The sequence below is a fragment of the Solanum verrucosum genome, unplaced genomic scaffold, assembly GCF_900185275.1.
Source record: "Solanum verrucosum unplaced genomic scaffold, falcon-dt-bn FXZP01000187.1, whole genome shotgun sequence".
In the NCBI taxonomy this organism is placed as follows: domain Eukaryota; kingdom Viridiplantae; phylum Streptophyta; class Magnoliopsida; order Solanales; family Solanaceae; genus Solanum; species Solanum verrucosum.
This window is the reverse complement of record NW_026020413.1, coordinates 567,478-578,654: the sequence shown is the minus strand read 5'-3', so window position 1 is coordinate 578,654 and position 11,177 is coordinate 567,478. Positions and strand designations below refer to the sequence as shown.

The 11,177-nt window shown below is 34.7% G+C and overlaps 1 protein-coding gene across 1 annotated transcript; it reads right to left on the bottom strand.

Moving 5' to 3' along the window:
- Window positions 1-384: 384 nt before the first annotated feature.
- LOC125840757 (uncharacterized) lies at window positions 385-1,251 on the bottom strand. The gene is made up of 3 exons (XM_049519731.1): window positions 1,192-1,251; window positions 922-1,095; window positions 385-675 (listed from the first exon to the last, which is right to left on the bottom strand). The coding sequence occupies exons 1-3, from the start codon at window positions 1,249-1,251 to the stop codon at window positions 385-387; spliced, it is 525 nt and encodes a 174-aa protein (XP_049375688.1).
- Window positions 1,252-11,177: the final 9,926 nt, after the last annotated feature.

Sequence of the window (11,177 nt, the reverse complement as noted above, 5' to 3'; positions counted from 1 at the left end):
GACTTTGATCATACCAGTGACAATATATGAAGAGTTCTCTTGCTCTTGACGACTAGTAAGCGCATAAAGATGGTTTGTTCCTCCGCTAGTACCTGAAGTAGCTCCTCTAGGTGCAGCCTTGTCTGGTGGAGCAACTGATGAAGATTGGGCTCTATTGCCTTGATTCCCACTACCTTGCCGGTTCTTAGGGAACTTTTTCATGAAGTGACCCTCTTGTCCACACTCGAAGCAACCTGACTGGCCATCACGACACTTACCTGGGTGGGTTTTACCATACTTAGCACATGCATAAGCCCAATTACCTCCTTGTGCTACACTTCCCTGAGACTGTGCAGGTCTAGCTCAGAAGTTCTACGAATTCTGACCATTATTCTCACATTTGTTTCATGGTGCAGGTGCACTAGCAGATGACGGAGCAAGTCCCTTTTGCTTTTGCTGAAAGAACGAAAGGTTCACATTACTTTTATGCTGCCCAAACTCATTCCCTGTCGTAGCTTTCTTATTTCTGAATTCCTCCCTATCCCTCAGTTTCTCTTCCTTAACCTGCTGCACATAGACCATCAACCTTGATATATCCATGTTCCCAATTTGCATTGCTTCCCTTCCCTCTTTGCTTGATAAACGGGACAACCCACCAACAAACAAACTCATTCTACTTCTCATATCCGTAACCATCTCCGGAGCATAACGGGATAGTTGGGTGAACTTCAACCCATACTCATGAACACTTAGGGACTCTGGCTTAAGGGTAAGAAATTCCTGTACCTTAGCCTCTTTCAGTTCTCGGGGAAAGAAACGCCCCAAGAAGGCATCCTGAAAACAAGCCTAACTCGCAGGTGGTGCATCCTCATCTCTACCCTCCTTCCACTGGTCGAACCAAATCCTAGCGACACCCTTCATTTGGTGTGTAGCTAGTTCCACCCTCTCAGTATCAGCAACATGCATGACATCAAATATCTTTTGCAGCTCCTCAATGAAATTCTTTGGATCCTCGAAAGTGCTCGAACCAGTGAAACTTGGAGGGTTCATCCTCAAGATCTCACGAATCCTCGAAGTGTCAGCCTCTTCTTGTCGAGCTCCTCTTTTTTGCCCAACCTGATTAGTCACAGCTTAATTTAGCATCCTGATTGCTTCTCTGAACTCATCGTCAGTGACTTCTTCTTGGGGTTGCACTTCAGGTGCATTAGGTACCCCTTGCTCCTCAATATTATGTCTAGCAGGACGAACTTTGACAACTCTTCGTGGAGGCATGATTATCTAAAAACATGCGCAGACACGAATTAGAAAGAAACTTTTTAGAGATCAAACTCAAACACACGAAATGAGTGTGAAAGAAGTGAGATAATTTCCTAAGTATTGCAGCCTCCTAATTATATATGTGGCGCGCTTCACACCAATAACTTGGACTCTACACACACGACTTCATAGAATCCCTAGGACTCTTGAACTCTTTGCTCTGATTCTAAGTTTGTCACACCCCAAGCCTACACCCCGGACGTGGCTGGCACTCGAGAACCATTGTTGGACCTAATTGAACACTTAGCCTGACTTACTACTCATCGGAAGACTTTACTTAAGATAAATATACTTTAAAAGAATAATTGAACTGCTCAATAAATAACTTAGAATGTAATAAATAACATTCACTGCCAAAGTGGCAACTCAAGTCTCAACTTAACTGAAAAGGGAAAGTAAAGACTCATGTACTAACATCAACTAACTCTGTCTATGAAGCCTCTAAACAACTGAGATGGATGTCGGGACAAGACCCACGACATCCTAATGAACTAAAATGTTGAAAGCAATAAAAAGGATCCTCTGGAAAGCTAGGAGGCCCATCAACTGACTTTGAGTGCTCAACTGGATTAACGATGCGCTGGATGTTGACTCTGGTTACTTGTGTCTGCATCATAAAATGATGCAGGCCAACTGGCATCAGTACATTGAATGAACGAGTATGTGAGTTGGAATGCTAAACATAACATAGGCTTGAAAAGAATCTGAAAGGAACACTTACCTTGGCTTTACTCAACTCATGAACAACTTAACTCAATATAAAGCAATAAAACACATTCAATATATAGAAAACTTTTAAAACAGTAGAAAGCAACTCAGTTCGTTAAAGAAATGAAATAACAAACTCAACTTTACTCATGTAATAAAGTAATATAGTTTCTGTAGGAGTTTCTCTAACCAACAACTAGCACTATGAGCCTAAGTGGTGGTGATACAACGTCTTGCCCAAGCTGCTAGACTTGTCCTATATTTTTCCGTCATATAGAACGCTTAACTAAGTGGATCCACTAGTCTCTGCTAAAAAGCACTTAAGGAATCATCTAAAAAGTATGATCCTTTACTACCCATTATGGCTACATGGTTTATGGAGACTTGAGTTAATATGAACTCGCATCCCCATATCGGTGCTCAATACTACTCCCAAAATATACTTAGCTCATATGTTTAAAACAAACTTCTATCTTTGGTTTGAGATAATTACTCAAAACTTAGCTTGAAAGCTCTCTTGGAAATCGGTGTTTCCCTTTCGTGTTCAAATGTGAACATTTTAATCTCCTGGGAATACTTAGTTCCCTTATAACTTTTGGAGAAATGAACTCAACTCTTTACTCTTTGCTTAACTTGAAACTTAAGTCTTAAAACAAAGTTAAAATGTTTGTAAAAGACTTTTGAAAACTTTTATGAACTTCTCTTGACTTGACTCTTAAGTTTACTTGAGTTGACTTTTAACTTTCCTTGAATTAAATTGTGGATTCAAGGATTGTGATTTGTGATAGGGAAGATCTTATGATGTTTATGAGTGTTTTTAGATAGCAAAACATGAGAAAAGATCAAGAAATCATTGTCTGGGAACAAGTCTGTGACGCAGAGATGCATTTAAATATTTGATCGCGAAATTAAATTTTGAAACAGAGGATTCCGCGTCCTAACCGCAACGTGGACTTGCGTGCCAAAACCTGCTCGACTTTTCCCTTATTTGTTTTCTCACACCAATTCACCTAAATCCGATTCTTTTTCTAAATCGACATGATTCCATCAAGAACTCCACAATCCCATCAAATCTCAAGAACTAAAGCAAACTCTAAGAACATAATTCAAGAACAACATACTTTTAACTTTCTAGAAACGAATTTCGCTGAAACAAACATGATTGGCGCGTTGGTGAATGAACCCAACGCTATAAGAATCTCACATACCTTGTAGGATTGAATCTTTGGTGAATTCCACAACCAAAATCGCAAGAACTTGACGAATCTTGAGTTTCTCTTCTCCTTTCTCCTCTTTTCTCTTCTCTCAAAGCCCTAGCGTATTTTTTAATTGCGTAAACTAAACTAACTTAGTTTAGACTCCAAATAATTTAGAAAAAAAACATATTTTATGAAATGGCTAAGGAAAAGATTAAACTACCCTTCAAAAATCCGAATTAGACTTTCCTTATTCAAACAACCCAAATTCCAAAGGGCATATCTCACTCATACGAACTCGGAATAGCGCAAATTTGGCGGCATTGGAAAGATTATTCCAAGATATTACCTACAATACCCGGAAACACACCTAACTTATCCTGAGCTAGGATTAATTGTCGTTTGAAGTTGACCAAATATTTAACTGAACATACTTAACCAATTTCCAGATTTTTATATTCTTTCCAAAAATGGCTATTTCCAATTCTTTAACTTCTTCCTAGTTATTTCAATTTGCGAGATGTTACAGAAGATATGAAATTATGATATTAATTAGTATAATCTTTAAAAATCTCTAATTTTTAATTACTTTATAAAAGATATATATGACTTTATGGTATGTCACGCCCCGAGCCTACACCCTGGACGTGGCCGACACTCGGAGACTATTACTGGCCCCAAGAAAACCCTTGGCCTGACTTACTTAACTCAACGGAAGACTTAACTCAACAAAATAAACTCATGTAATAGTTTAAATGATAACCCATTAGCCAAATTGACAACTTCTGTCTCAAAACAAAGTATCTGCAAATACATAGATAAGAGACTCATAACTACTGTCTGACTGTCTATGAAGCCTGTATAATGCTGAGATAGATGTTGGGACAGACCCCACAACATCCTAATAAAGAAAAAAAAACTAGGAAAGCGAATAAAAGAGTCCTCCGGAATGCAATGAGGCTCACCACTGACTCTGGAGTGCTCGACTAGATCAACAGCGCGCTGAATGCTATTCTTGGTTACCTGCGTCTGCATCATAATAAGATGCAGGTCAACTGACATCAATACATTGAATGTACGAGTATGCGAGTTGGAATACTAAACAACAACTTAAGCTTGAAAGGAGTAAGAAGGAACACTTACCTTGGCTCTGTACAACCCATGAATAACTGAACTCAATATAAAGCAATAAGACACATGCAATATATATATAAAGCTTGTAAAACAGTGTAAACAACTTAGTTCGTTAAAGATAAAGCAATAGAAAACTCAACTTTACTTATATATTAAAATAATATAACTTTTTGTGGGAGATTCTTTAACCGACAACCACCACTATGAGCCCTAGTGATGGTACAACATTTTACCTCACGTTGCCCAAGGACCATCCTATACCTCGCCATGATATAGAACCTTACTTAACTTAGTGGATCCACTAGCTTAACTTACGTGATCATCTAAAAAGTATGACTTGTTAAATCCCATGTTGGTTACATGGTTCTTATGGAGAGTTGAGTTAATATGTACTCGGTCCCCAATTCGGTGCTCAATACTACTCCCAAAATATACTTTAGCTCATATGTGTTTTAAACACCTCTTTCTTTAGTTTGAGATAATTGCTCAAAGTTTAGCCCAAGGGCTCTCTTGGAATCGATGTTCCCTTTCCTTGCTCAAATGTGTAAAAACATTTATAAACTCTTAGGGAATACTTAGTTCCCTTATAACTTTTGAGAAATGAACTCGACTCTTTACTCTTTGCTTAACTTGAAAACTTGAGTCTTAAAACGAAGTTTAAACGTTTAATAAAGACTCTTGAAAACTTTAAGAAACTTTGCTTTGACTTGCTTCTTAACTTCTAGACTTGACTTTTAACTTCTTTGACTTTGATCTTAACTTTCCTTGAATTGGATTATGGATTCAAGGTTCATGATCTCATGTTTATGGATGATTTCATGATGTTTAGATGTACCTTAGAGTATTAGAATCAACTAGGAAACATGGTACATCACTTAGGAACTAGTACAAAAAGGTGGGGAACGAATGGGGAGAACTAGTGTCCCTGGAGCTCTGAGAGGTGCGGGGCGCCAGTCCTCAATATACAGAGACCAGTCTAGGGCATGCTGGCTGGCGCGGCGCCCCAAGGGTGAACATTTAGAGACTCTTTTGGGGCGCGCTGGCTGGCGCGACGCCCCACCCCTATACCCCGGTGTTTGACGACTTTGCTTCTCCGTTTTTCATCTCTAAACCCTCATAACTTCTATGGTTCTTTCCCCAAACACTTAGGATAATTAGTACTCTCATCTTACAACAGATATAACTCGAAAAACAACCCAGAAATCTGAATCAAATCAACCCCCACGCATCAACAACTCAACCAACAAGAATTTTGATAATTGTTCTTCAAGAACTTCACTTCTTAACATGTAAACAACTCCAAATCGCTGAATTGAAATAAGTTGGTGTGTTGGTGAACTAACCCATCACTAAAAGATCTCACATACCTTAATAGGGATCACCCCCGACGAATTCCACTCCAAACGCTTGATGTTCTTGGCGAAATCTTGGCTTTTCTCCCTTTCTTTCTTTTTTTCTCTTTTCTTCAAGCCCTAAGCGTATTCTAATTTTCCAAAACTGAATTAAGTTCTGTTCTTACCCCAATAAACCCCTAAAAATGAATTAGGAAATTATTTAGAGAAAAGAATAGTTTGCCCTTCCTTAAATCCGGATTTGGACTTTCCTCAATCCAACAACCCAACTTCCCTAAGGCATAACTCACTCATACGATATCAAAATTGCGCAAACTCGGCGGAGTTGGAAAGATATCTCCAAGGGCTTTCCAACCATATCAAGAACTTCTCATAACTCATCCTGATCTAGGAGTTATGGTCATTTGAAATGACCAAAACTCACTTTCTTAACTTAGACAAAATTTCCAGATTTCCACATGCTTTCCAAAAATGATTATTTTCAGATTTTAAACTCTTTCTAGTTGTTTCTAGGTGCGAGATGTTACATGGTACTAGTTGAAATAAGGCTAGTAAATCTGTATCTTTAAATTACTGGTCATAAAATATTACTTGTCGTAAAATACAAATAAGCTTATGATATGTTGAAGTAAAGCTAGTAAATCTATGTCAATAATTGCTTATAGAATACAAATGATATTATGCTATTAGAGTCTATTTCGGTTTCTGCTAAAAAATGTTTATTTCTAGAACCACTTTTTTTTAAATGCCTTTTTAAAAAAATGCTTAAGAAAAAAATTATCTGTGTTTGGCTAATTCATTTGATAATGCTTTTGATAAGAAAAATTTGTTTGACTAATCTTTTTCTAAAAAGTACTTTTAATTAAGAGTCAAATTATGAAAAATGGTAAGTATCAATGTACTTTTAATACCAAGATTATTTTATAGAGAGAAACTATTTTAAATATCTATTACAAATATTGTGATTAAAATTTTATTTTAATTAAATTAAAATTTACATATTCAATCTTTGAATTAATATTATACATAAATAAATGTAACACCTCAAAATTTGGAAAAGGAAAGATTTCACTTATTAGCTATTGGTTGTGTTCTACGGATCCATTCAATGGGTTGCAGATGCTTCTACAGACCGTAGAGTGCATCCGTAGGAAGTGGGTCAAGTTTTGAGAAATTTGAAGTCCCAATAACTTGATCAACCTTTGACCAAAACAGGTCGTGGAATGTTTAACAGACTGTAGATGGGTTCCGTAGAAGCAATCTAGACTTGGTGAAATTTTGGGGTAAAAGTTGAGTTCTGCGGTTTGGGTATACGAACCGTCGAAAGGTGTAATCGAAGTTGGATGAATTTTAGGACCTAGTTAGTCAAACTATGGTTGACCAGTATAGTCAGTAAGAATTCCTAAAAGCCGTAGGTTGAAATCGTAGGTATGCCATACAGTTATTTTAAAGGGTCTTTGGGTCTTTTTTCTGTAAAAACCTCGGAAGTTGGAAAGTCTAAAAGGAAAGATAATGCCAAAAAATTGACTAAAGCAAGTTTCTACGAGTCCAACCTACGAACCATAGGAACTCCTATGGGTCGTAGGAAGAAAGTCGTAGACCAAAGTTGAGTTTTGGAAAATTAAGTTTTTGAATATTGGACCTACGACATGATAGGACGAACCGTAGAGAGTTTGACGGGTTGTAGGACAGACACGTGGGATTGATTTAGAGATTTGACGTAGGAACTCAAGATGAAAATAATTGTCCTAGGTGGAGCTTCAAAATCCTCAAAAGTCTTGAAATGAATTAATTTTATTTTGATTTTCACTATATATTTTAATGAAATTATTTCCCTTTGTGATTCTGATGGGGTCATCCACGATCATAAATTAAAGAGATCGCGAGGATCCTTATTACACCATGATGCCATATTTTTTCCTCATACACGATTACAACTTATTCTCTTACAAAGACAAAGTTTTATACCAACATTAAGAAAAACAAAATTCGATACTATCCAGAATGGTTTTTTTGTTCAAAACATACTCATCCCTTTGGGCCCCAACATAAACCTCTCAAATAAGTTTCAAATGGTAATTATAACTAATACATATTCATGGATAACAAAAAAATAGTTAAATCTAAAATTCATAATCGGGTTGAAACATTATTAATAGGAGAGCCATTTAATCGAACATTGAAAAGTAAAATATAATATAATTTTGTGGATAGCTATAGGAAGTTATTTATTTTTTTATTTTTTTTCACACAGTTTTTAATACCCATTTTCCATCCAACTAATGTAGATTTGAGTCGGAAAGTACTATTTTGGGGGTAAAACGCCCCTACCAGATGTTATTTAATCCTCAAAGCCTGAACCCCAAACTTTTATTCAAGGGTGAAAATTACTTTCCACCTATCACTATATTAGTAATTAATACTAATAGAAAAATTAAATGATATTAGTTACAAACTTCATCGCTAATCTGTTACTAAATATCTTGTGACTTATAATATCTTATCAATTAATTGATAAATATGAGAATTTTTTTTATGTTAAACTACATAATTTGATCGTCGCTAATTTCTATTTTTAGTAGATAAAAGGAAGAAAATGAACTTACCTTTTGAAATTGTAACTTTAATGGTGTTAGCGACAAAAAAATAAGCAGTTAAATAATAAAATTTATATCTCAAAGTTGTTAAATAAATTTCACAATGATTATACCTATATATATACAGTGGCGGACCTATGTAGTCACTTATGGGTGCTTAAGCACCCACTACCTTTTGTGTCAACATTCTTATTTATGTACAAAATTTAGAAATGTATTGAAATATATTAACTGAGCACCCATTATATGTAGCATTTTTCGAGCTAAAAATAGTTGAGCACCCATGATACAAAATTTCTGGATCCGCCACTATATATATATATATATATTGTATATTGATCTAAAATTTTATGTTGATTATTTACTCTCAAAAATGATATAATTTATTGGTCATTTAAGTGGGCACCTAATGACTTTCTTGAACAATCAACTTCATCTATCTATTTTAATTTTGAAGATGCAAAAGGCAAGTAAATATATGTGATAATAATGATTTATATAGTTTATTATTACATTATTTTGACATGTGTCATTTTATATGTTACATTGGTTTGATAAAATTACAAAATTGCTTTATTAATGACGCTTGCTTGAAGGGAAAAAATATTGTTGAACTTTTAATTGCAATTTTGATCTCACAACTTTTAAAGTTAAGCTTTTCCACTCATAAAACATATTGTTCAACTTTTGATCTCTATTTATTCTTATTTATTCTCAATCATTAAATGGACATGTATGATTACTCCATTAAAATCAACAATAACCACTTTTATTGCATAATTTTGTTTAACAACGAATTTGACAGGTACAAAGACTTTGATTGCTTCCTGTTGCAGTACAAACACAATTATGAGGCATCGAACTTGCTGGCCAGTGAAATAGAGCTAGATTTCCACAACTAATATTAGCACATACATCATTAGTCGTAAAAGTTCATGGGCAAGAATTAGTATCATCACCTGATACAAAATAATGAGAAGATTACACATAAATCGACATGATTAAAAAGACGAATCATGAAAACATATATCTGAACACATACTTATTGATAAAATAATTTCATATGCATCGAATAAAAAAATCATACCTAGTGAATGGTCAAAAAAAGTGAAAAATATTGTCATAGAGAAAAGAAAAAGCATAGTGAAGCTCTTCATGTTTTTTTCACTATTTAACTTTTGTATGCAATGAAAGTATGAATTGTCGATGCCATTTAGGACTCTTATAGGGGCTGAAGGAACATATGAAATTATGATATTAATTAGTATAATATTTATAAATCTGTAATTTTTAAATTACTTTAGAAAAGATATATATGAATTTATGGTACTAGTTCAAATAAGGCTAGTAAATTTGTATCTTTCAATTACTGGTCATAAAATACAAATAAGCTTATGACATGTTGAAATAAAGCTAGTAAATCTATGTAATTAATTGCTTATAGAAAACAAATGATATTATGCTGTTAGAGCCTATTTCGGTTTGTACAAAAAACTTTTTATTTCTAGAAACACCTTTTTTTTTTAAAAATGCTTTAAAAAAAATTATTTGTGTTTGGCTAATTCATTTGATAAGAAAATTTTGTTTGACTAATCTTTTTCTAAAAAGTGCTTTTAAGAGTCAAATTATGAAAAATGGTAAGTATCAATGTACTTTTAATACCAAGATTATTTTATAGAGAGAAACTATTTGAAATATTTATTACAAATATTGTGATTAAAATTTTATTTTAATTAAATTAAAATTTACATATTCAATTTTTGAATCAATATTATACATAAATAAATGTAACACCTCGAAATTTGGAGAAGGAAAGATTTCACTTATTAGCTACTGGTTGTGTTCTACGGACCCATTCTACGGGTTGTAGATGCTTCTACAAGCGTAGAGTGCATCCGTAGGAAGTGGGTCAAGTTTTGGTAAATTTGAAGTCCCAATAACTTGATCAACCAAAACAGGTTGTGGGATGTTTAACAGACTGTAGATGGGTTTCGTAGAAGCAATCTAGACTTGGTGAAATTTTGGGGTAAAAGTTGAGTTCTGCGGTTTGGGTATACGGACCTTCGAAAGGTCTCACCGAAGTTGGATGAATTTTAGGCCCAGTCAGCCAAACTATGGTTGACCAGTATAGTCAGTAAGAATTCCTACAAGCCGTAGGTTGCCATCGTAGGTATGCCATATATTTATTTTAAAGGGTCTTTGGGCCTTTTTCTGTAAAAACCTCGAAAGTTGGAAAGTCTAAAAGGAAAGATAATGCTGAAAAATTGACTAAAGTAAGTTTATACGAGTCCAACCTACGAAACGTACGAATTCCTATGGGTCGTTGGAAGGAAGTCGTAGACCAAAGTTGAGTTTTGAAAAATTAAGTTTTTGAATATTGGACCTACGACATGATAGGACGAACTGTAGAGAGTTTGACGGGTTGTAGGACTAACTCGTAGGATTGATTTAGAGATTTGACGTAGGAACTCAAGAAAAAAATAATTGTCCTAGGTGGATCTTCAAAATCCTAAAATGTCTTGAAATGAATTATTTTTTTTTTGATTTTCACTATTTATTTTAATGAAATTATTTCCCTTGGTGATCTTGATGGGGTCAGACACGATCACAAATTAAAGAGATCGCGAGGCTCCTTATTACACCATGATGCCATATTTTTTCCTCATACATGATTACGACTTATTCTCTTACAAAGACGAAGACTTATACCAACATTAAGAAAAACAAAATTCGATACTATCCAGAATGGTTTTTTTTGTTCAAAACATGCTCATCCCTTTGGGCCCCAACATAAACCTCTCATATAAGTTCCAAATGGTAAATATAACTTCTACATATTCATGGATAAAAAAAATGTTAAATCTAAAATTCATAATTGGGTTGAAACATTATTA

Bases quoted from the DNA above. Each gene is read 5' to 3' on its own strand.
- LOC125840757 (XM_049519731.1), bottom strand. From the start codon at position 1,251: ATGCCTCCACGAAGAGTTGTCAAAGTTCGTCCTGCTAGACATAATATT. The intron at 1,096-1,191 runs GTACCTAATGCA...GTGACTAATCAG, and splicing joins ATAATATTGAGGAGCAAGGG to GTTGGGCAAAAAAGAGGAGC. The intron at 676-921 runs GTGGAACTAGCT...TATGCTCCGGAG, and splicing joins ATGTTGCTGATACTGAGAGG to ATGGTTACGGATATGAGAAG.